The 26,381-nt window shown below is 37.0% G+C and overlaps 2 protein-coding genes across 10 annotated transcripts in view; one reads left to right on the forward strand and one right to left on the reverse strand.

Moving 5' to 3' along the window:
• PRKD3 (protein kinase D3) overlaps positions 1-12,836 on the forward strand; it is a 74,324-nt gene extending 61,488 nt beyond the window's left edge. For 4 of the 6 annotated variants that reach the window (XM_055108051.2, XM_034952943.2, XM_034952944.3 and 1 more), the window contains 5 exons: positions 2,960-3,121; positions 3,666-3,764; positions 6,410-6,677; positions 9,041-9,126; positions 9,981-12,836. In XM_055108051.2, coding sequence (XP_054964026.1) covers positions 2,960-3,121; positions 3,666-3,764; positions 6,410-6,677; positions 9,041-9,126; positions 9,981-10,154 — 789 coding nt within the window. In that variant the 3' untranslated portion in view covers positions 10,155-12,836. The remainder of the gene's footprint in view (positions 1-2,959; positions 3,122-3,665; positions 3,765-6,409; positions 6,678-9,040; positions 9,127-9,980) is intronic. The other 2 variants (XM_055108050.2, XM_055108049.1) reach the window with 1 other exon arrangement.
• The window catches only part of NDUFAF7 (NADH:ubiquinone oxidoreductase complex assembly factor 7), a 42,120-nt gene that overhangs the window by 10,398 nt on the left and 5,341 nt on the right, over positions 1-26,381 (reverse strand). Inside the window, exons 4-11 of one of the 4 annotated variants that reach the window (XM_063594623.1) lie at positions 25,485-25,595; positions 21,535-21,748; positions 20,633-20,691; positions 19,357-19,467; positions 17,135-17,278; positions 15,694-15,867; positions 14,897-15,188; positions 9,924-10,245 (exon numbers count right to left, since the gene is read on the reverse strand). In XM_063594623.1, coding sequence (XP_063450693.1) covers positions 14,973-15,188; positions 15,694-15,867; positions 17,135-17,278; positions 19,357-19,467; positions 20,633-20,691; positions 21,535-21,748; positions 25,485-25,595 — 1,029 coding nt within the window. In that variant the 3' untranslated portion in view covers positions 9,924-10,245; positions 14,897-14,972. Of the gene's footprint in view, positions 1-9,923; positions 10,246-14,163; positions 15,189-15,693; positions 15,868-17,134; positions 17,279-19,356; positions 19,468-20,632; positions 20,692-21,534; positions 21,749-25,484; positions 25,596-26,381 lie in introns of those variants that run through there. The other 3 variants (XM_063594624.1, XM_063594625.1, XM_003817652.7) reach the window with 3 other exon arrangements.

Genomic DNA, 26,381 nt, shown 5'->3' on the forward strand with positions numbered 1-26,381 from the left:
ATTACAAAATCAGAAAACAAGCTCCTACATGAAAACTTTAAAATACTAATTTTTGAATCAAAGAACGAAATCAAAATTTCAGAATATTTAGAAAACCTGAAAATACTGCATATATATCAGCGCCTTTGTACTGTCTTTCAGAAAAAGCTTTATAACCTCAAATATTAAGCAAGAAAGAATGAAAATAAGTGAATTAAGAATCTAACTCAAGGAGTTGAAGAATGAACAATAAAATAAACCTAAAGAAAGCAGAAAGGAATAACAGATCAAAAATGAAAATTAATAAATACAGAAAAGAAATAATAAAGCCAAAAGCTGGTTTGCTGTGCGGGGGAAGGGAGGAGGTATGTAAAAATAAAATGGCCATCCTAAGCAAAGAAGAATATACAAAATGATCTTAGGGAGATAACCACAAATACGGGGGGGGAAGGAATCTTATGATACTTTGCTCATCTCTATCAGATAAATTTGGAAACTTGGAGAAAATGGGTAATTCTCAATGAAAGTATAACTTACTAAAACATACTCCAGAGGAAATAGAAAATGTAAACCAATAGAGGAAGTTGTTAAGGGAGAAAAATAATGTTATAGCATACTTCTATTTTTGTGTGTCCACGTGTTTTTAAAGGAGGGCAGGGGGAAAAAAGCATAGAGCCAGCCAACTATGGCATAGCAAAACAGTCACATTTCAACCTCTGTTGATAAAAGTTATAATATTCTGAATCTTACACTGCTTATTGCCATTGTCACACCCCACCACTATGGGGTATTTGAGTTTCATTTATCTACTATAAAATGTTGTCATTTTGTATTTTGCTGCTTGGAAAACGATCTCATAAAATTGGTTTAAAATGATTAGCAAACAAGTCTATTTTGCATTTGTTGTTATTTCACTTTCTAAACATTTTTGAAAACACCTACTATGATGCAGATATTGAGCTAAAATAACTGAAACAATCTGTGCCTCAGAGAGTTTATTAAACAATGGAGTAAAATACACACATTATAACAATACACTGGAAACTACTGCAGTAGTCCCAAAGAGAGAGAATGTGGGCTACAATTAAGGCTTCAAGAAACATCTTAGACATGGAACTCAGCCTCACATAGGCCAAAAACATGTGAGTCCCCCTAGCATAATCGGCTAGCCATATTAAGGAAAAAAGCTAAAGAAAAATGTACAGGATGCTCCTCATTTTGCGACGGGGTCATATCTCCATAAACCCATCTTAAGTTTGAAAATAACTAAGTAGATAAAAATACCTGCTGAACACAACTTAGCCCCGTGTAGCCTACCTTAAGCACAGTCGCTTACATTAGCCTACAGTTGGGCAAAATCATCTAACACAAAGACCATTTTACACTAATGTGTTGAATATCTTATGTAATTTATGAATACTCAAAAAAAACGGAATGGTTGTGCAGGTATTCAAAATACGGTTTTTACTGAATGAATGCATACCACTTTTGTACCATTCTACAGTTGAAAAATTTTAAGTTGAACCATTGTAAGTTGGGGACCGTCTGGGTTTTTTTTGTTTGTTTGTTTTGTTTTTGAGATAGAGTTTTGCTCTTGTTGCCCAGGCTAGAGCGCAATGGCGCGATCTCAGCTCACCGCAACCTCTGCCTCCCAGGTTCAAGCAATTCTCCTGCCTCAGCCTCCCGAGTAGCTGGGATTACAGGCTTGCGCCACCACACCCGGCTAATTTTGTATTTTTAGTAGAGACTAGGTTTCTCCATGTTGGTCAGGCTGGTCTCGAACTCCCGATCTCAGGTGATCCGCCTGCCTTGGCCTCGCAAAATGTTGGGATTACAGGCGTGAGCCACTGCGCCCGGACTTTTTTTTATTTGAGACAAAGTCTCGCTCTGTCTCCCAGGCTGGAGTGCAATGGCATGATCTCGGCTCACTGCAGCCTCCGCCTCCCAGGTTCAAGTGATTCTCCTGCCTCAGCCTCCCGAGTAGCTGGGTTTACAGATACCTGTCACCACACCTGGTTAGTTTTTGTATTTTTGGTAGAGACAGGATTTCACCATGTTTGCTACACTGGTCTCGAACTCCTGACCTCAAATGATCCACCTGCCTCAGCTTCCCAAAGTGCTGGGATTACAGGCGTGAGCCACCACACCCAGCCTGTATTTTTATTAATAAGGAATAAAAATTGTTTAAGCACTTGGTTCATTCAGTAGAACATATTTAAGATTAAATTGGAAGACTGAAACCAGGTTATTGAAGATCTCAAAATGTTGACAAAGGAATTTAGATTTATGTCCAGAAATAAAGAGCCACTGAAGGTGTTTGAGCAAGGCTGACTTCATGAATTTGTTTTTGAGGAAGGATTTTCTGTAGCAGAACAAAAGATAAATTGCTTTTTTATAAGCATAAATAGTATGGCATTCATCTTTGTGTATCTCCAACCCTTGTAACCTAGTTGTGATCAAGAAACATGATAATGCGGGTAGAGATGTTGAGCCTAAAAAAAGGGAATTAATCATTATAATATTATAAGAATCAAGACTTAGATAAATAACTACCTTAGAAATAAAACTCTTAAGCAAATACCATCACAAATACAGCCCCCAAGAGTCAAAGGTTTCTGTGTAATTGACTAAAAACTTATGGGCAGTTGGTGCCTATTCAGGGAAAGCATGAAATTAGAGCAGTGTCAGATTTTTCAAGTGAGAAGGAAGGAAAAGTAGTAGTAATGGACAAGAGTGATTATATAATCAAATTAGGAGAACATTCTGTCCCCTCAGTGCGGCTACTCTCCAGTACACAACTTGGAGAATTAAAACCTAAGATCCTTTTCATTGATTGTAATTTTTATTTTGTTTGCTTTGTTTACTTCTCTAGGCTTTTTTCTTTCTGTGCCATTTCAGACAATCATAGCACATCTAGATATTAGTAAAACTGTTTCTCTGCCTAAGTTGCTCATGTAAATATCTTGCAACCTGTCTTCAGAATTTGCACCATCCTGGGATTGTAAACCTGGAATGTATGTTTGAAACCCCAGAACGAGTCTTTGTAGTAATGGAAAAGCTGCATGGAGATATGTTGGAAATGATTCTATCCAGTGAGAAAAGTCGGCTTCCAGAACGAATTACTAAATTCATGGTCACACAGGTATTTTAACTCCTTTTTTTTTTTTTTAACTAGCGATTAAAAACTAATTTTTTTTTTTTTTAAGACAAGAGTCTTACTCTGTCACCTAGGCTGGAGTGCAGTGGTGCAGTCTGGCTCACTGCAACCTCTGCCTCCTGGATTCAAGTGATTCTCATGCCTCAGCCTCCCAAGTATCTAGGATTGCAGATGTGTGCCACCACGCCTGGCTAATTTTTGTATTTTTAGTAGAGCTGGGGTTTCACCATGTTGGCCAAGCTGGTCTCGAACTCCTTGCCTCAAGTGATCCACCTGCCTAGGTCTCCCAAAGTGCTGGGATTACAGGCATGAGCCACTGTACCCAGCTAAAAACTAAAATAATTAAATAGCAGTGCTTTTACATGTTGGGTGATTGTGGGAATTGTTAACCTTAAGGAGCAGAATAACACACTTTTAGCTAAGTCTTGATGAACTATAGTGGAGTTTTCAAATTAAATCATTCAAGGAGTCACATGAGGTTTACTTGTGATTTTCCAGACATTGAAAAGAAAATCTTTTTTCATAACAGATACTTGTTGCTTTGAGGAATCTGCATTTTAAGAATATTGTGCACTGTGATTTAAAGCCAGAAAATGTGCTGCTTGCATCAGCAGAGCCATTTCCTCAGGTGAGATATTCTCCAGAACCTTTTAAATGATTCTGGCAACATTTTCAAAGTACCCACATAATAAAAGGCAGTGTACTAAGTACTGTTGGTTAAAAATGCATACCACCTTACAAAAATAGTTTTTAGCCTGTAACTACCAGTGAGGATTAATAACTAAATGAATTCAGATGTTATTAGTTATACTGTTTATATTCATGACTTTTTAAGATTTAACTGCACATAGATTCTGCAATTCACCTCTCCCCAGGGGCTGGGAACAAAGTGAGCAAGTATCAACCTTGGTTGGTGCATGGTACTTAGGATAAATACCTCATAAATAAAACAAATGGGGTGTTACTGGAAATGGGAGATAGATTTTGGTTGAGGCAGGCAGCCACCTCCTTTTTCTATGTAGAGTATTGTATTCAAACAACCTACATAAAATAACATTTCTCATCACCACACATACACACAATGGCATCGTGCTTCTGTGTCCTGGCTACATGTAGCACTCTCTGATTTTTCTTAATTCAGTTGAGTTTTGTTTTGTTTTTTTCCAAGTGTTCATCTTGATCCACTAAATTTATTGCATGACCTATGAAATGGATCATAACCCAAATTCTGAAACAACCATCCTGAGAAATAAGTGGTGGTGGTGGTACCCTGCAGCCATTTTCCATAATTGGCAAGGATGATTCCTCCGATCAGCTCAAATATCTGTTGCCAAACTATTGTTTATATACATTTGAATCATGTACATTTAGACAAATGGCAAGACTAAGGACAACAGGTGTTTTCAGTTGGTAAATATAACTCAAATTGTCTTTTCAAATAAAAAGATATATTAAAAATCGTTCAGCTTTTAAAGTAGTAATCATATTCTTTTTATGTTTATGTGGTTAAAAGTGATTCCCTATCATTTTGAGGTCGAAAGGGTTGCCTAATAGTTGGTGCAATGTTTTAAATAAACTGCTTCCATATATTATCTCATTTGATCTTCAAAATAGTAGACAAAAGATGCACACTCCTACTGGTAACATTAAAACTCTCACTTTCTGACCTCTACTTTAGTGATCCACAGTGTTCCAATGAGAATCAAAGGGAAAATAATGTGATTTACTTGATACGCTTTTTATGCTCAAGTGTTAGCCATGGCTCCACTTCTTTAATCAGTTGCCAAACTTCCAAGTCGTCTTTACCTTATCAAGATGTTAGCTGAAATCTGGCATTTAACAACAAAAAAAGAGTTTGTATTTCTTCAGGCTCAGTATTCGTACTCTTCAAAGACACTGAAATCGAGAAGCAGCCAGATTCAGTAATGATATTGAGCAAATATCATTCATAAAAATGTGTCAGAGTCCACCATCCCAGAAATAGCAGCATTTGATAACTTCACTTCGTTTTCTAGGCACTGTTTGTACCACTGTTTTCTACAGCTTAAATCTTTTTCCTCTCAATTTATATTAATGCTTTTGCTAAAGACATTTTTTAAGTCAGAGCATTTCCTCCAGAAAGTACCTGGCATTTGCTTGTTCAGCATGGATGTGGTCATTAATCCCCCAGATTTGAGCCTCTAGAAAAATCTGGGCAGCAAGATAAGTGTTCTGAGTTCTGCCAAGCTCATCAACTCCTAGAACTCTCTTTTGAGAGGATGTGGTAGTGACTATGGCTCCCTTTACATATAACTGTTTTCAAATCTAAACATCTAACTAGAAATAATTTGTTCCACAGTGATAGAAAAGTGTTGCTGTTACTCACTGGGGCAGTCTCCAGCATTATTCCACTGGTGTCCCCATTTAAAGTTACCTTTAATACACCTCAGTTTTATTTACTTGCCAGTTTATAACATCCTTAGGAAAAGAGATTCTAGGATTAAGCAAAACAAGGGATGTTTTTAAATACTGTAACTTTTTTTTTTTTTTTTTTTTTGAGACAGAGTCTTCACTCTGTCGCCCAGGCTGGATTGCAGCGGCATAATCTCGACTCACTGCAAGCTCTGCCTCCTGGGTTCACGCCATTCTCCTGCTTCAGCCTCCCGAGTAGCTGGGACTACAGGCACCCGCCACCAGGCCAGGCTAATTTTTTTGTATCTTTAGTAGAGACGGGGTTTCACCGCATTAGCCAGGATGGTCTCAATCTCCTGACCTCGTGATCCGCCCGCCTCGGCCTCCCAAAGTGCTGGGATTACAGGTGTGAGCCACCACACGTGGCTAATACTGTAACTTATTTTTCCTTCAGCAAACATTGAGTACCTTTATGTGTCCAGGCACTGTGAGGCCACTAAGGATTCAGAAATGAAACAATTCCTGCTCACAGATGATGGAAGAGTGATCTTACAAGACAAATGATAGAAAGCAGCATACTCTATTTCATAAGAAATCAGAACACTTATAACACCAGTCTGGTATTTGGTATTCTGGAAGCTAGAACTTTTGAAATATGTACTAGGAAAGCTCTTCATACTGTGTCAGTCAGGATCACAGGGCTATAAATGTGTCTGCCTTTTGAGAAAAGGATATTTTACAATTTCCTTATCTGTGATTAATATTCATAATCAGTAGAGCTGGTAAGTATGTTGAAATGATACATACAGTGTTATATTTAGGGACAGGTAGTTACATATATAACACTATAATACAAAATTAACATCATCCTTCAATTTCCAGGTGAAGCTGTGTGACTTTGGATTTGCACGCATCATTGGTGAAAAGTCATTCCGGAGATCTGTGGTAGGAACTCCAGCATACTTAGCCCCTGAAGTTCTCCGGAGCAAAGGTTACAACCGTTCCCTAGATATGTGGTCAGTGGGAGTTATCATCTATGTGAGCCTCAGTGGCACATTTCCTTTTAATGAGGATGAAGATATAAATGACCAAATCCAAAATGCTGCATTTATGTACCCACCAAATCCATGGAGAGAAATTTCTGGTGAAGGTAAAAAAAAAAAAAAAAAAAAAAATTGGCTATGTGTTTTAAGCCTAAAAATCTTTCTCATCCCAAATCAGTCTGTCTCTTGCAACTTATCTTTTTAGTACATCTCCCATTCATCTTCCAAATTCAACTAGTTACCAGTTTTTTGAGCACTCTTCTTTTTATACTTTTATCTGTGTCTTCTGTATAGTTCCCAGGCATAGCACTTACATAGGCCCCAGTGGCCTCATTGTCAAACCACTAAAATATCTTTTTAACTGTCTTACCTGTTAAACTCTTTTCTGGTCCTTCCTAGTCACTACTGCCAAATCTATCTTCAGGAAACATTACTTTCATTTATGGTGCTCCCAAACACTTCTCTTTAACCACCTTACAGGCATAGTTATCTGTGGTGTGGTCCATGCTTACCTTCTAGCCTCATCTCCCACTACTCCCTACACAAACCTAGTTGTTTACTCTTCTGAACTGTTTTCTGCAATTTGCTTGGGACTGTTTTTCCCTTGTCTACAATCCTTCCTATTAAAATTCGAGGACCCCTTAATTTGTGGCTCATCTATAAAGTTCCCTGACTACTCCTCTACACTGCAAAATTTACTTAGGCTAAAAAACATTTGGGCTTTTTTATTATCTTTTTTTATTTTTATTGAGACGGGGTCTCCCTCTGTCACCCAGGCTGAAGTGTGCACAAACACAGCTCACTGCAGCCTCGACTTCCTGGGCTCAAGTGATCCTCCCACCTCAGCCTCCTGACTAGGTGGGATGATGGGTATGCACCATGGGCCACCCACACCTGGCTAATTTTTAAATTTTTTGTAGAGATGGGGTCCCACTATGTTGCCCAGGCTGGTGTCAAACTCTTGCACTCAATTGATCTTCCCAACTTGACCTCCCAAAGTGCTGGGATTACAGGCATGAGCCACTGCACCCAGCCCCATTTTTTTCTTAAGTATTCATTCTTTTCATAATTGACTTTTCTAATCTTCAGAACAAGACTGTGAGCTCCATGAATGAATACCTAGCTCTGGTTCCTTATACCTAGAATGAACTTTGTATTCACCAGACACACTGCAGTTTGTTTTCCTCTCTCCTGTGGACCTCTGCTGGGAAGCTGCATACATCTCTCTTTCCTGCCTAGTGAAGGCTTTTGAATTTGCAACTTCTGGTTCTGTACCCATCAAGAATAAGTTGGCTGGCCCTCTTTAGTCTACTGATACTGATAGGAAGGACAAGTACACTACTTAAAACATTATTTAACTGCCCCATAGAAGTTAATAGAACCAGTGCTGGGGAATACCCCCATCTGGATTTAACCAGCCCATGTAATAGGTAGATCTTTTTTGTTTTTCCAAAAGTACTAGGCCTAATCATAGGATTAACTAATATTCCATTAAACTGGGAAAAGTTTAAGGAACAACATGTGAAGACAGTAGCAGGTTTGCTTGGTAATGAAGAAAGCTAATTGAAGAAGCTCATAAGAGATGTTTTTTGATGTTAACCAGTGTTATCTCAGACCTCCTGAGGCAGTGTGTTCTGTAGACCTCTTCTATCAGAATCACTTTGCTAGTTTGGTAGTATAGAGACAAGAAATAGAACTAGGATGGTACAAGTCTTTCCATTTGGTTCGTGTCTGGGTCTAGCCTTTTGTTATCAATATTTCAAATGTACCATTATATAGGGCTGTAGTTAGTATGTAGTTATTGGTTGCCTTGGTTTTGCAATTGATCATTCTCCAAATAAGTGAATAAAATATATATGCCAAGAACTCACCATGTACACTAAAACACCCTGAAACCTATTTGTTAAAAGTGTAAACTTTTGGTAGTTAAGTTACCACCTCAATCTGACCATATATAGAGGCAAGGCAGTGCTTTTCCAGACCAAGTCAGGGACTAGAGTGCTCTCTAGCATTGGAGCGGGGTGGGGAGGATCAGAGAGTCTGTTTCATTCATCTTCAAATAATAATAGTTAATACTTAGCACTTATGTGCTAAGCACTGTTCTAAGCCCTTAACATATGTCAGCAACTTCATGAGGAAACTGAGGCATAGTATAATTTAGTAACTGACCTAGTATCACACAGCTAGTAGGTGGCAGAACCAGACTTCAGCCCAGGCAGTCAGGTTCCAGAGTATATACTTTAACCTGTACTCTATACTGCCTTATAAAGGCAATGAAAATTTGACAGATACACTTAAATCAGTAAACATTTATGATTCATTTTACATGTTAGCTAAAAGTCCACGTCCTTGAGAAGCAAAAATTCCTCAACCCTGTATTTCTATGGGTTGAACTGCCTTCTAGGCAGTCACAAGTTTGGGGTGCTCTGTGCACCCAAATTCATGTATCTTGTTTTGTCTTTTCCCTTAGCAATTGATCTGATAAACAATCTGCTTCAAGTGAAGATGAGAAAACGTTACAGTGTTGACAAATCTCTTAGTCATCCCTGGCTACAGGTAAAAAAAAATGTAATCTCTCTTTGGCAATCCTCATTTGAGTAGTTCACTCTGATTTGTCCCACCTAATGAGACCACTCTTAAGATCAGCAGAATAATAAAAGTGCTCTTAAGTGATTAATTTGTACTATGGCTGAATCTCTGGAAACCGTACAGCATTCAAATCGGTAATGACAGGCAATTAAACTCCCATGAACTGAAAGCAATGACTTAGCCTTTCATAGACCTATGTGTTCATTTCACCTTTTTGTAAGATTAGTATGACATATTAATTTATCAAATTTATTTTAAATGTCTACTGAAGGATTTATTTTTGCATTGAAGAGATTTTTTTAAAATGTTTGGCTTAATTCTCCCAAAGTTACTTTATAGATTTATCAAAAGATACCCTCCAAACTTCAGAGTAAGGAGGGAAGCTTTAGAACTATTTTAAAGGGAGTGAGAGGCAGAATTAGCTTTAAAACAAATGTAATCTCATCTACCAGTTACTAAATTATCCTAATAAGCATCCAAGCACTTTCCCCCACTTTGAGTAAGGTTTAGGCCTCACGTTGTATAGAACAAAATGTTTTAGTGATTATTATTAGCCACCTAAGAAGCCTGAAGCAAATTTTTTTAAATTTCAGAAATTAGTTACGTTCATTCATTGGAGACTCTGAGTTTGAAAAATTTCTTTAAATTGCTCATTTAAAATATCACAAGTAGAACTTAGTATATAGTAGATACTTATGAGTAGCGCCTGTCAATTATTTGACTAGGGCACTAAACAACAACAAAAAAAAACACAAAACAAAAACCAGGTTGACAGTATTTTGTTTCTTTTGTTTCATCATTACAATTTCATTTTCTCCTAGGACTATCAGACTTGGCTTGACCTTAGAGAATTTGAAACTCGCATTGGAGAACGTTACATTACACATGAAAGTGATGATGCTCGCTGGGAAATACATGCATACACACATAACCTTGTATACCCAAAGCACTTCATTATGGCTCCTAATCCAGATGATATGGAAGAAGATCCTTAATCACTGAGCTAACCTAAATAAGGAAGGATTTCATTTTATGGACTGATATTTTGCTGTGTAACTTGTTCTTTGTAGATTGTCATCTGCAGTGCTGCAAAGATATGAAGAAATATGATAACGAATAAGTGAGACCAGTACTGTAGTTCATAATGAGTAGGTACAGGCGGGAAACTGAATAAGAAGAAGTCATAATGGAATCAAGGTGAAGCTTTTTATAAACTTTTTTAGCCTAAGCAATAACTGGTTTTGTATTTTTTCTTAATCCTTCACTTTAATACAATAGGCTCACTTAATTTGTCTTCCCTTTTCTGTTTATATATATATATATAAAAATATATGTTTTTTTGTTTGTTTGTTTTTTTAAGGAAAAACAAGTCAAGCTAGCATCCAGTTACTATATAGCTTGGCTAAATTATACAAGACTTACAAGATTGATTACTCGACAGGCTTGTATTTAAGAGATAACTGTGAGGTTACCATTATGTGATGTTACTATAAGGACTTTTAACATTGGTTTAACCAACCATAGAGGCATTGAAGGGTTTTTCTTAGATGCCTAGAAAAAGCGCACTGGGCTGTTTTACCTTTCTTTTTTAGGTCAATCAAGACTCCAAAATAGTGATTCCTAACCTTTTTGGAGTTGCTCTGCTACTCTGAATATGTTCTATACAGCATAAGGATTGTCACCTTCTGTGTGTTGCAACAGCTTCTAAGATAATTAGGGACAAATGATGTTACAAAAGGAAGAGTACTGCTGGTCTAAGTGCTGAGTTGTGTGTCTGCATAGCTCCACTCTGCTGCTAAATATGCATGTTCTGACGACACCATCTTGATGCCAGTACTGGATTCCAGCATTCAGCAGGTGCAGATCTCAGCTTTACACAATTTATCTTTACCTAGGGTTCAGTCAGTAATTTCTGCTTTTTAGCAGGGCCAGTGCAGGGTCAGTTAATGCTACAGTTACTGTATAGCAAACAGTATCCTTTTTTCTCCTTCCCCTAGCCTATTGGGCTTTGCAGATATCTGGAGTGTTTTAAAGTCAATTATTTTAAGCAGTTTGAGGGGATGTGTAGGAGTGGAGCATGAAACAGTTTATAAGGCTGGGGCTGTATTATCAGCACAGCAAATTAAAGAATGAAAGAAGTACTTCTTTTTACATTTCAGCTCCAGCAGCCAGCTATTTAAAAAATATTTTTAAATATCTTCCCCAAAGTTTAAGATGTGGGACCATCTACTTGTAAGAAACAGTGGCTTATTTCTTCATTTCTCAGTAATCATTGTAAACCTTTTTTTTTTTTTCTTCTCCACTCTAACAAAAGTAAAAGAACAAAACTTTTGCTGAGGTCTTGGACTCCACTACTTGTTAGTTATGTTGGCCTGGACAGATGGCAGGTCTGTCTGCAGTTCCTCAGTCTGTAAAATGAAGATTATCATTCTTGCCTCTCCCTTTGTCACAGTGTTGTCGTGAAGATCAGATATGTATGAATGCAGTCAAATAAACTAAAAACTAGGAAAGTGTTAACTATCATTGCCCACCGAATTTGAGGTAGCAAAAAAAAAAAAGAATGTTCTGGTACATGAACAGACTGAGAAGGCCTTTCGACATCCCTGAAGCTAGTCTCCTGTCTAGACTAAAAATATCCTTGAAAGAATAGTAGCAAACAGTATGCAGTACTCCTGTGTTCTAAGTTCTTTTATGTTTTAGTTTACCCTCACAGCAGCCATAGTGTTAAGTCATTATGAGCTTCATCTTAAAGATAAGAAAACTGAGGCAAGGGGAGATTAACTTACTGCCAAATTTCAAACAGTTAGTAGTATTTGAGACCAGTAGTATGGCTCTAATCTTACCCTTAGCCCACCCAACCATTATGCTGTACTATCTACCCATAAATACCTCCAGGAAACATTCCCCTCTTGGTAATTTGTCCTTCTATAGAAGCTTCAAAGATTAAATCAAATTAATTTTCAAAAAAAATTTTTTTTTAGAAATGTTATTTTCCCTGTGATAGAGGATGACTTCCCAGTTTCACCAAAGTGTGTTTATATCAACACACACAAAATGGAATAATTCTGAGTCACTAGGCAATCAGTCTACTGTGGTTTTACTACGTAAGGTGAAAATTAACTGGAACGATGTTTGTTTGCTATACTTACATAGTCAAACTTTACAAGCCATGAAATTAATTGCACTCTTTGTATTTGTTGTTAAATGCCTAAGAAGTTTTCTAAAAATTTTGTAAAGGCACTGTCTGTCAGAGAATCTGGAGTTGAATGATTATTCCAGATACTGTATAACCTGCATAACTTTTTGTCTTTAAGTCATGTTTGTATAAGAAGTAATTGCTAGAAACATTTGATAATGTACAAAGTAGTCTATAATGACTGTTCAGTACATTTTTAATATTTTTTTGGTTACATCCAACTTTTTGTAAATATACTGGAAGCTTGATAATAAAATGTATTTCCTATCACCATACTTTTCCATGTGAAAACCTGAGCCTATTTCTAGTATAAGTATCCAAAGAAAAGTTTTACCTGGTTGTGTTATTTTACCAGACCTTGGTAAAAGAACTATTTTGGAAACAGTATTTGTGAATGGAACTAATGCTATATTTAAAAACACTGATTTTTTTTTAACCTGCCAAAAATAAAAAAAAGCTCATTTTATAATTTTATACTAAATTTGAGTTGATTATCTGGAGGTCTCATTTCTTGTAAAGTATAACTTTTTCAGAAACTACCACCAAATTATCCAACTGTTATACTACCAGAAGGCTTTAAAAAGTTAAAAACTTAATATCAAACTTTCTAGGTGTTAAGATATAAGGCATTGCCTGGCTCTAGCCCCTTAATTATAAAAACTTTAACATATCTGAGAGGAGCCAACTATGGACGTTTAACTCATCTTTCAAAAATTCTCCCAACCAAGTCTTTGAAAAAAGAAAACAAATACAGGAATCTAGAATGAGAACAACTAGGAGTGGCCCGAGGCTGGGCAGCATCTGAAAAGCAAGGCCTCCGTCTTCCTTTACTTTAGTGCAGGGGTGTCTAATCTTTTAGGTCCTAGCCACATTGGAAGAACTGTCTTGTGCCACACATAAAATACACCACCACTAATGATAGCTAATGAGCTTGAAAAAAAAAATTGCAAAAAAAAAATCTCATAATGTTTTAAGAAAGCTTACATATTTGTGTTGGGCCACATTCAAAGGCTACATGATATGGCCATGTAGTGTGGATAGAATGCTACTCCTGTCAAGCAGAAGCAGCAATAAAAAGCAACAGTTCATCACTGCCAATGAACTTCTGATACAGTTAAGCCATAAATTCAAGACATCAAGGGAAAGTATTCTTTCCCTTTAATCTCCCTTGTAAATCTGTGTTGCTAATTAATAATTCTCTAACTCTATGTTTCCAGTATTAACACACAGCTTCTAACAACCAAAAAATGAAAACATAATACAGAACTAAAACTTGACATTTATCTGAAAATTATTCCTCCTAGGCTGTGTGTGTGTGTGTGTGTGTGTGTGTGTCTCTATCACAGGCTAGAGTGCAACGGAGCAATCTCCCCTCACTGTGTGTGTGTGTGTGTGTGTGTGTGTGTGTCTCTATCACAGGCTAGAGTGCAACGGAGCAATCTCCCCTCACTGCAACCTCCGCCTCCCGGGTTCAAGCGATTCTCCTACCTCAGCCTCGTGAGTAGCTAGGATTACAGGCGCCCACCACCACACCAGGCTAATTTTTGTATTTTTAGTAGAAATGGGGTTTCACCATGTTGGCCAGGCTGGTCTCCAACTCATATTTGAACTACATGTCAAGATTTACTGTTTCTTACTGTGACCTTCATAATTTTTTTAAAAATGCACAGATGCACAATGTAAGAAATTCAAATACCCAGCCACACCCTGCCCCTCAAAGTCACTTCCAAATTGGGAAAATTGTGCATTCATTCCTTACTTTGTATGCAAGTACATATCACAGAAAACAACCAGTGTACACTAGTGTATTAGTTTCTATGAAATTACTTGTATTTATTTAGTTTTTCTCCTTCAACAAAAATGGAATCAACTATAAAAACTCTTGCATCCTACTTTTTTTCACTTACTAAATCTTAAGAGTTTTCTGTCAAAACATATTGCCCTAGCTCATTTAAAAAAAAAACATATATCTTATCAGTTTCCTGTGAATACCCATTTAGTCTGTTTCCCATTTTTATTAAAACCATCAGTGCCCATGTTTACTTTTTTTTTTGAGAGGGAGTTTTGCTCTTGTTGCCCAGGCTGGAGTGCAGTGGCACGATCTCAGCTCACCGCAACCTCCACCTCCCAGGTTCAAGTGATTCTCCTGTCTCAGCCTCCTGAGTAGCTGGGATTACAGGCATGTACCACCATACCCGGCTAGTTTTGTATTTTTAGTAGAGATGGGGTTTCTCCATTTTGGTCAGGCTGGTCTTTAACTGCTGACCTCAGGTGATATGCCCACCTCAGCCTCCCAAAGTGCTGGGATTACAGGCATGAGCCACCACGCCCAGCCGCATGTTTACTTTTTAAAATAAAATAGAAATATGGCAACTAGCTTTGTAAGTTAAAGGAAACTCAGTTTCACAATAACTTATTAGCTTGAGCACACATTTGCACCAAAGCCAGTCACAACCCTAAAAGTTCTATAATGTTGGTTGTATTATATACAACATGGACTGTTCTTGCTGTGGAAAGATAAAATACTTTGACTTTTGTTACCTGCAGTGTATGAAATGTGTTTCCTTTATTTTGATTTCTTGGGCCGACTGAAGAGTAAAATGTCCAAGCTGAAATATCACTGCCAAGCAAGTTCACTAAACCCAGCTACAACGGATGCAAAGGGTTTTGACTGACGTGCATTCCTCTGATATCTTCCACCTTGAAGTCTCTGATGAGGTAGCAAGGCAAAAAAGTTAAATCTCTCTCCCATCTTCTTTGGATTCATTAACATATCATATCCTTGAAGTAACTGCTGCCTCACTGATGGCTCATTTGATTTATCTAAAAGAACCTGAAAAGAAAAAAATTCTTAGCAAAAATAACCAGAAGACAGGATTCCTAGTTACATGCAGCAATACTAATGACTCTCAAATATTCCAATAAAACAGCACTCAAAATGTGACTTCTGATTACCTGCCTGAGAATCATAGAGTACTTATTAAAAATGTAGATTGGTGTGAAACAAACCTAAGGATTTGCATTTTTAACAAATATCCTCAGGGGGGTTGATCTACAGTAAGGTTTAGGTGTTCTCAGAAGAACAGTTAGAAAATTCATACCCATAAACGCAGTTTTCTTAACAAACAAAAACACTATTTGGAAGTCTTAATGCTACCTCCCATGGAGATGCATAAAACTTACCAGACTAGTTACTAAATCCTATACTACCTGAAAAGACTGGAATACCAAGGATTGGCTAACTACAAGAGCATTAAGGCCAGGTGAACATACTATTTAAAGTAATTTTTGAAATACTATGAAAGTACTTAATAACAGTGAAATAAAATAAACCTTACCTTCAGCCGGACATCAATACCCATATTTTTTAAAAATGTGTGTTGTTTTATTGGGCCCAGAGAGGCTACTTTTCCCTGTGCCATTCTTCGCAAATAACTGAAGTCCACATCAGCTGTTAGATCTGCTGTTCCTGGGGCAATTAAGACATCATGAAGCTTGTGGTCGCAAAACCCCTTGAACATAAAGAAATCAGATTTTTGCCCTTTTATGGTTATTAAGATTAAAGAAATGCTATCATATTAAAGTTATTTAATATTTACATTAATGCTTGAGGTGACGGAATAGAGCTCTCATTAATTCTCTAGGCAGGGAACACCTAGGCAGTGTTTTACAAAGTATATGCATCAACCATGCATCAGAATCACCTGAGATACACTACAAACTACTACACAGCCATAAAAAAAAATGAAATCACGTCCTTTTCAGCAACGTAGACATAGCTGGAGGCCATTATCCTAAGTGAATTAATGCAGGGACAAAACCAAATACCACATGTACATCTCACTTAGAGCTAAACACTGGGTACACGTGAACATACTTATGGGAACAAACACTGGTGACTACTAGAGGGGAGACAGGAGGAGGGGAACAAGGGCTGAAAATCTATCTACTGAGTACTATGCTTGCCACCTGGGTGACAGGCTCACTTGTACCCCAAACCTCAGAGTCAATGCAATATACCCATGTAACAAATAACAAACCTGCCTCATGTACCCCCTAAATCTAAAATAAAAGTTGAAATTACTTAAAAAAAAAAATCACCTGAGAATATATTACTGACCCTAACCAGACCTGGTCAGTCAGAATCCTGGAGGTGAGGCTAGAGAATGAGTATTTTCAACAAACTATCCAGGTTATTTTTAGATATAATAAAGTTAGAAATTAAGAATCACAGACCTAGAAAATGACTAAGAGCATTTAGTTAAATGTTTTTCAATTAAAGTATATTGAATAGAATTGATTATATTCAAAGATCATTAAGAAAGGATGTTTAGGAACAGTGTAAAAGAATACATCTGGAAAGGGAAAAAATGTTGAAAATATGATAGAAAAAGCTAGAATGATTACAGTAGGTAGTTTAAATCTGCAAAGAAGTACCAAAATTTTTCTTGAATGAAGGGGGGTACAGATAGGTTTAAGAATGTGAAGAAAATCTTTCCATTTGTATTATTCAGCTGCTTATCTGGATTTATGTAAACATAGGTTCTACAACTAAGGAAGAATGTACACAATTCAGATCCTGTTAAAGGAGGGCTGGACAGTAGACTCAGTGTTAGCAGTAAGAACTAGGGTTAAGGGGAATTACAATAACATGAATTAATGTTAACTATAAAATAATGTAATACAACAATACCAGGCACTGTAGAAATCAAAGCTCTTCAATGGGCTTCAGATCTAACACTGAAATTCTGATAAATCATGTTACTGAATTATACATACTCTGAAGGTATCTGTCTTTGTTCCATCATGACCATAATCAGCAACCAGTGCAGCACCTCCAGTTAATGCAACGCGTTGAGAAAGTTCCTCGATGATAACACCAGCATCAGGACACACTTCAACATGATCCCTTGTTTCGTCATGCTAGTAAAGGGATCATTGCAAGAGTCAAAATGCATCATTCAAAAGAATGACTTCCTTACGGTTTTTCAGGTTTTTCCTCAATGAGCATTTCTTAAGTTTTAATAAAAATAAATTCTTAATATGAGTATGTTCTCTACACTCAACTTTTCACCTGACTCCCTTTTTATTATACAAAACTCCTTAGTTCTTTGATGCTATCCCACTTGATTTACAAAGACATTTTAATCTCTTTTATAAAAAGGCAAATGCCCTCCCAATCCCCCCAGATGGCCTAGAGCATTATCATTTAATGTAAAATTACTTTTATATCACAAATCATATAAACACATTCCTCTAGGTTGAAAGCATGGGAAAGGGATTTTTTTGTCTGCCTAAAACAGTGCCAGGCACATAACAGTCAATGAAAATATTGTGCTGAAAGAACAAATGGTATAAATCCAATAACATGAAGCAGACCCTATTAGACAATTAAATTATCATGCCCGCTGTTGTGCCAGAAAGTATCCCAATGATATGCCCTACATCAAGAAACGCTGGCTTATAAACTAGTGCCAATGTATTGAAACCGTTATTACCCCAAGATGTCCACTTAACTAAGGGGCCACAATAAGTGTGTACTAGCTTAAAAAGCAAAATCACACTAAGTATTAACACTTGTCAACCTGACTAGTATATATGAAATTTCACTACTTCCTGATCTGATTGAAAATGTGGTATTTCTTTCCCTTCATTATGAAAACATACATTAACTTGTACTCCTTCCTAACACCTTATTATAGAAATGCAGTAATGACCTGCCCTGATGTCTGCCTATGGTAACAGGCATAGAGTAAGATGAAGTTAAATCTCAGCTATTCCTATGCTTACTGGTAGACAAGTTACTTAAACTTTCTGAGTTGTTTTCTTCCTTATAGATATTGTAGGTTTATTGTGAGGATTAAATATAACTAACCATTTAGCTAATAGTGCAATCAAATTACTGTGGCTTAACTATAAAAACCATGAAGTCAGCCTCATCAGGCATCAGTGGACACGCTGATCATGCTGACATTCTATCTTAGGCTACTCTTCAAGATGACATGTATTACCACTCATCTCATTCAAGTGAAAGAGAATATTCGCTCCCTCCCTTCCTAACTGAATACTAATTAGGTCAAGAACTAAATGAACTCCCAGGGCCAGGAGGTTAGTTCTTGGTAGTTCTATGAATTTGTCATTCAGGTAAACTTAGATTGCTATACTATGAAAAAACAGGTGTTCATAAGTGTTCAGTCTGACATTTAAATTTATACTTAACAAAACTTAATTCATACATTTAAGTTTAAAAGCTCTTGTGCTTTTAAAACTGATCATTTCTAAGTAAGAAGATCTCAGTTAAGGTCCAGAAAGTAGAAATCATCTTCTGAGCTGGAAAAAAAGGATTAAAAAAAAAGAGGCAGTCTGAAGCCTGGACGTTCCTGAGAAGTACAGGGATTTTTTTGTACCTTTAAACAAGCCACAATAGACAGGCTCTTGCAATGATTCCTTGAGATCAACAGAAAGCAGTAGTAATTCTACCATTCTGGCCGAATCAAACTGAGATCTGTGTGGAAGCATGGGATAAAAGCCATGCTGTAGCCCAAAGAAGGATAATAATAGAACCTACCTAATACAGTTGCTTTGAGAATTAAATGAGAAAACAGAGTAACACAAAGTACTCAACAAACGTTAGCTGTTATTGTTAATTTACTATAGTCTGTACTACATTGCTTTCACAGATGTAAACTCTTCCTGTGGACAATACCATTACCATTTGACATGAAACTGAGATAAGCAGTGAAAGTAAGAGACTTGGCTGAGTAAGCGGTTACTTACTTTCTCTTACTACATGACGTTAAGGTCACACACTTAAGAAATGATTTTAACCCATGCTCCTGCCTCTAGCTCCTCTGCACTTTCACTGTCAATAAAAAGCACCTCGTATGCTACTGGCAACTCTTCCTGTAAAGGAACTCTAAAACTCTAAAGTAGTAACTCAGAAAATAAGACTTTGAAGATTCTGTGAGCAATAAAAGAAACTTAAAAAAGCATATTCTTACTTGTATGAAGGCTTCTGCTGGGGTGGCAGAAGGTGCCAAAACAAACCTCAGTTTATCAGAAACCTGTGGATCAATGTCAACAAATACTTCTCGCCATCCCTGTGGTGTTTTCTAAACACAAAATAACACATAAAAACAAATTTTTGTAAGTTTGTTCTCTACATTGCTTCTACCAAAAATAGCTTTTTCTCCTCTTACCGTAACTAACATTTACAGAGAAGTTACTATTTAAAATTACTTAAATTCATTACTTCATTGCCTTTGAACAATGAGTAGACCAATCGATGCAAAAGAAACAATAACAGAGATGACGCTGTGGAAGATAAAATCAGCAGCATGGAAAGTACCCAAAAAACGGAAATAGACTCACGAAGAATAGCCAGAAGCTTTACTAACAAATTACTACAGGATCATGAGAGCTGCTCTTCTTCTCACAAATTACCAGTACATATACATTATCACCAAATCTTAAATCTCCTCACAGAAAGAATGAAGCAAAGTTTTATTATTTTTTTTTTTTGAGACAAGCTCTCGCTTTGTTGCCCAGGCTGGAGTGCAGTGGTGCAATCTCAGCTCACTGCAACCTCTGCCTCCTGGGTTCAAGCGATTCTCATGCCTCAGCCTCCCTAGTAGCTGGGAAGTACAGGCACGTGCCACCAAGCCCAGATAATTTTTGTATTTTTAGTAGACACAGGGTTTTGTCATGTTGGCCAGGCTGGTCTTGAACTCCTGACCTCAAGTGATTCACCCACCTCGGCCTCCCAAAGTGCTGAGATTACAGGTGTAAGCCACCATGCCTGGCCCAAAAAAGTTTAATCTATAATTTTTTAAAATGTGCTAAGGTTGGCTGGGTGCAGTGGCGCACACCTGTAGTCCCAGCTCCTTGGGATGCTGAGGCAGGATGAACACTTGAGCCCTGGAGTTCAAGACCAGCCTGGGCAACATAGCAATACCCTATCTCTTCAAAAAAAAATTTTTTTTTGCTTAAGTAAATCCTTCATTGCACCATAGCCAGTTACCATCTTACCATTTTTCATTCCCTTACTTCTTCAAATCAGAAGACTTAAGAATTCTTAATAATTATCCCAGGAGAACTAACAATTCTCATTAATATTTCATTTTTTGCTTTTGAATTATTTGTGTACCAAAATTCCAAATAATAGTTAAAAATAACCTCAACAAGTAAAATTTGTATACTGAATAAATACCATAAACATTGGCAACACAATGCCTTTTGTATTCAATTATAGACATGACTTTTTTCCCCCCTCAATACCTGAAATTTATGCACAGGAAGAACATCAAAAAATTCATGTGCAAGATAAAAGCTGTACCCTATTTAAAAAGAGGAAAACAATTAATGTTTCCACATTTCACAGGAATTAATTCTTTTGAATATTAACTGTAAAAAAAATGCCTACTTCCTCCATAATCATCACTACCACAGAATTATCTACCTCTTCATGGAAAACTTACACTGCAGAACATAGAACAATTATTACTATTCTTATTTTACACATAAATGGGGTCAGAAAATGGAAATACCTGAAATAGCAGTTAAAGCTTTTATTCATCACAAGGCTTGAAAGAAATTAGAAGTCAGAATTGTTAGCTGGAAGGGAATCTGATTTCATAAAATCGGGCTTCTCAGCCTGAGAAGGCTGAGGCAGGAATGGCTTGAGATCCCTTACCCAAGATCGTACCCCCACTTTGGCTTTGAGTCAAGACTCAAACTAGTCAATACTAGTCAGTATTCCTGACTAGTACAGGGATTTTCCCCCACACCTTGCTTGTCTTTAGGCAAGTAAGGATTTTTTAAAAGACTCTATAACTGAACTAAACCCACCTACTAACACTGCTTCCATCAGCCCCAGCTGCCTTGGGCTACTCCGTCATCGGTACAACCCTAGCTATAGGGAAATACTCAAAAGTACAAAGGAGATTTACATTTTGTTTGGGATTTTACAAAGCTTCATGAAATAAACTACTACTTAATATCAGGCAACTTTATTTTCTATTAAGATGCTCTTTTCTAGAAAAAAGTAGGCTACTCTCTATGGATAAGGGACTTGGCAGCAGTAACTCAATCTATTATATTGCTGTAAAAAGTTACAGTCCCATCCATACTGTGAGGGTTGTGATCAAAATTCTTTCATTAATCCACATAAAGGTAATTACCTTTTGGAACATCGTGCAGATCTCGGTACCAGGAAATTGGAATCCCAGACTTAGTGACACCTTTCATATACACTGGGGATCCAGCATTTCGCTCTAATGGGACCTTCTCTTCAGTCAGTGTCAATGCTTGAATCTCACTTAATTTTTGGCTTACCTCTACCAGATGTACTGAAATGTCACAATTTTTCAGCACAGATCCAAGTTGAGTGAACACCTAAATACCAAAAGAAGAAAAAAAAATACAATGTGTTAAGTAGGTTTTAAGTTTCCTAATCATTTACAACAATGATTTAGTCATGTCACAATAGAAGTAATATTTCAGAGAGATGTGTTCCTTACCCAAGCCACTCTCCAGCAGTCTATAAGAATCATAACCTACTAGTTGTTAAGCATAATCTAAATAAGAAATGAACAATGCACAATTTGGTTTCCTAATGATAAATTATGATTAACAAATGAAAATAAAAGATTTGGCATCTGATAAAAACAATGATTCAGATTATGGAGTCTAAAAAAAGACCAAGGAAATAAAATGTACACAGCCTTGATTTGATAACATCTCTAGGTCTAGGAAATAATCTCATCTTTGAGATGATGAGAACTCTAACCTCAAAGAACCAAATCTGAATGGTACTGAAAACCTGACTGCTTAACTCGGGGGTCTGCCACATTTTCAATCTATATTTAGTTACACATTTTTTCACTGTTGTAAACATGCAAGGGAAAAAGGAAAATACTAATATTTTACCAATCTTTTAAGGCTAAAAATTCAATAGCAAAAGCATAAAGTGTATCAACATTATTTTTCATTTGAATTTAATTTCTACTGGTGATCTGCCTCCAATTAATACTTTTGAGATATGAATATGCACATCCAGACTGATAATATGAACAAGATGATTTTTCCAAATTTAGTTTTGAGATCGAAATACAAATGGAAAAACTTCCCAGGAGAAATTCCTTCAGAAGGTAACATCAAAAATAAAACAGGTCTGACACTTCTCTGGCTATTTGCTTTACAACCCTTTAAATTCTTTGGCTTTTAGGACTTCTTATGACTCAGTCTGGAAAAGCATCCTTCATACATTTTAAGGGCTCTGGAATCGACTTTTAAAGTACTTGAACAAGAAAATATGATTTGAGGTCCTTATTAAATGTTTTATATTCAAATGACCTTGCTGAAAAACATAAAATAGAGCCCTGGAAATTTAAATTCGTGATTTTGTTTTCTTTCTTCACCCAAATAATCAAGATTCTTATTTGTCATATGTTTATATATTTTATATATTTTTTAAATCCTTTAATTTCTAATTTAAAGCAAAAACCATAAAGCATCAAGAAATTTAAATTTATATTGAGTATGTGTTGGTGTTTTTTGGTTTTTTTTTTGAGACAGGGTCTCACTTTGTTACTCAGAGGCATAATCACAGCTCACTGCAGCCTCAACCTCCTGGGCTCAAGCAATCCTCCCATCTCAGCCCCTCAACTAGTTTCGACCACAGACGCATGCTACCACGACTGGGTAATTTTTGTATTTTTTGTAGAGATGGAGTTGCACCGTATTGCCCAAGCTGATCTTGAACTTTGGGAGCCTCGAACTCCCAAAGTGCTGCGATTACAGGCATGGGCCACTGCGCCCAGCCATGTTTGTTTTTTACATTGAATTGTCAGGTACATATAAAATAAACTCAAAAACACTAATGAGTTCCAAAATACTAAAAACTACAAAACTACAAAAGTTTAATAAATACTATTACTATTATTATTATTAATAAATACTATTACTATAAACAACTGTCCTCCTTTTTAATGTTTTCATAAAATAGTACGTAGACTGATAGAAACAATGATACAAGAGAGAATATCTACCACAAATGGGACATGACCTTATCTCCAAAGCCCCTGTGGACTCCCTCTACCCTTGGAAGTCACCACCATTCTGAATCTTGAGTTAATAACACCCTGACTTTTCTTTATAAATGTTACTAAATATATTTTTATCACCAAATACATATTGTTTAATGTTGACTATTTTTTGGATTTTATATAAATACAATCATATGATACGAACTCTTTTGCAAACTGCTACTTTCACACATCTTGTTTCATGTTGAATACTGTTATATTCCACTGTGATTTCACGCATTCTTGCAGTACTTCGTATTCCACTGTATGACTATACCACAATTAACTGATTCATTTACCCCCCTGATGGGCATTTGTGCTGTTATTTTCTGCTATTTTATACAATGCTGCTATCTTCTTGTATGTGTCTCCTGGTACACATATACACTAGTTTCTCTAGGGTATATCACTAGCAGTAAAATTGCTGGGTCATACAATATAAGAAACTTTGATGTTAATAGATAATGGCCAATAGCTTTTCAAAAAGGTTGTACAAGGCTGGGTACGGGGGCTCATGCCTGTAATCCCAGCACTCTGGGAGGCCGAGGCAGGCGGACCACTTCAGGCCAAGAGTTCAAGATCAGCCTGGCCAGCATGGTAAAACCCCTTCTCTACTAAAAATAAAAAAATTAGCCAGGTGTAGTGATCCACGCCTATTATCCCTGCTACTCAAGAGGCTGAGGGACAAGAATCGCCTGAACCTGGGAGGCAGAGGTTGCAGTGAGCCAAGATCGTACCACTGCACTCCAGCCTGAGCGACAAAGTGAGACTCTGTCTCAAAAAAAAAAAAAAAAAAAAGAGAAAGAAAAAAGGATGTACTAAATTATAGTTTTACAAGCAGTATATGAGAGTTGCCATTGATCCACAAATCCACATCTTCACCAACACTTGGTGTTGACAGACTTTTAGCTTTTTTTCCTAATCTGGCAAGGGTTACAGTAGTATCTCATTGTGATTTTAATTTTCATCTCCCTACCAATAAGACTAATCTTTTTTTTTTTTTTTTTTGCTTTTTTAGCCGTTTGTATTTTCCTCTTTTATGAATGGACTTGTTCACATCTTTGGCCTGATTTTTCTCAAGTTATCTGTCTTCTTACTGACCTAAAGGAGTTATTTAAATAATTCTAACTACTAGTTCTCTGTTGGTTACGTGTTACAAATAACTTCTCCCACTCTGTGGCTTGTCTAATCACTCTCTTAATGGGGTCTCTGAAGAACAAAAAGCTGCTAGTTTATTTGTAGAGCAAGAAGTTTTTAATTTTAATGTAAGAAATGAAATATTAATCTTTTGCTTTATGCCTTCTGCTTTTTTTTTTTTTAATATAAAAAGAGACGAGGTCTTGCTTTGTTGGCCAGGTTGGTCTTGAACTCTTGGCCTCAAGCAATCCTCCCACCTTGGCCCCCCAAAGTGCTAGGATTACAGGCATGAGCCACTTTGCCCAGCCTAAACTTTTTTTTTTTTTGAGACGGAGTCTCGCTCTGTCACCAGGCTGGAGTGCAATGGCGCAATCTCAGCTCTGCAATCAATCACTGCAGCAATCACTGCAACCTCTGCCTCCTGGGTTCAAGCGATTCCCTGCCTCAGCCTCCTGAGTAGCTGGATTACAGATGCACGCCACCATGCCCGGCTAATTTTTGTATTTTTACTAGAGACGGGGTTTCACTATGTTGGTCAGGCTGGTCTCGAACTCCTGACCTTGTGATCCGCCCACCTTGGCCTCTCAAAGTGCTAGGATTGAGCCACCATGCCTGGCCTAAACTTTTTATATAAGTAACAACTTTCCTTCCTGAGAAAACAAATACACTCTCCCATAATGTCTTCTAAATGTTTCCTATTTTTAGCTTTCATATTCTCCCCCTCCCCTCCAATTTTTAAGTTTACAGACAACAGTAAGTAATAACTGATTACATTATTCTGACATTATATTTTAGCTGAGAAATATGAAATTAAGGAACTGAAAACCAATGAAATCAACATGGTTTGCACACTCAGAAGTACTAAAATTCACTTACATGAGACTAAAAGACATTCTTTTATTACCTACCCTCAAAATATCTCCCACGAGGGTTCCCCTACCTGGGCCCAGTTCCACCAGCTGGAAAGCTGTGCTTTTTCCAGTGGCCATCCATTCACTAATGAACCATATACCTAGTAGCTGTGAAAAGGGAAAAAAAAAACACATATTAAAGTATTATAAAGTATAAAAGTATACCACAATATAAAATTTCACATAAATATGCACTATATGCCAAAAAGCAAAATGTGTACAGCCATATGTATGTTGTTCAATACATACGTACATGTTCACATAGGAACTTCCTGGGACTACATCATAACATACACCATTTAGGAAGATTAATAGGAAAAAATAAGGCAGCCTCTGCTATAAAAGGTCCCATGACATAGATAAGAGGATATCACTAGCAGAAAGGTATTAGTATTTGAAAGCAAATAAACATATGAAATGTGATTATGCCATTTCTTCATATTCATATGATTTAAACAATTACATGATTCTTATAATAACTAATGTTTTTCGATACCCACATTCTACTTCCTCGTATGCACTATTTCCTATTTCTAAATTCATAGAAGGTACTTAGTGGAAATGAATTAGAATTCTGTTTATTAAAGGAAGACTTGGCTGGGCGTGGTGGCTCACGCCTATAATCCCAGCACTTTGGGAGGCTGAGGCGGGTGGACCACCTGAGGTCGGGAGTTCAAGACCAGCCTGACCAATATGGAGAAACTCTGTCTCTACTAAAAATACAAAATTAGCCAGGAGTGGTGGCACATGCCTGTAATCCCAGCTACTCGGGAGGCTGAGGCAGGAGAATCGCTTGAACCCGGGAAGCAGAGGTTACAGTGAGCCGAGATTGCGCCACTACACTCCAGCCTGGGCAATAAGAGCAAAACCCTGGCTCAAAAAATAGATAAATAA

The sequence above is a fragment of the Pan paniscus genome, chromosome 12, assembly GCF_029289425.2.
Source record: "Pan paniscus chromosome 12, NHGRI_mPanPan1-v2.0_pri, whole genome shotgun sequence".
NCBI lineage: Eukaryota > Metazoa > Chordata > Mammalia > Primates > Hominidae > Pan > Pan paniscus.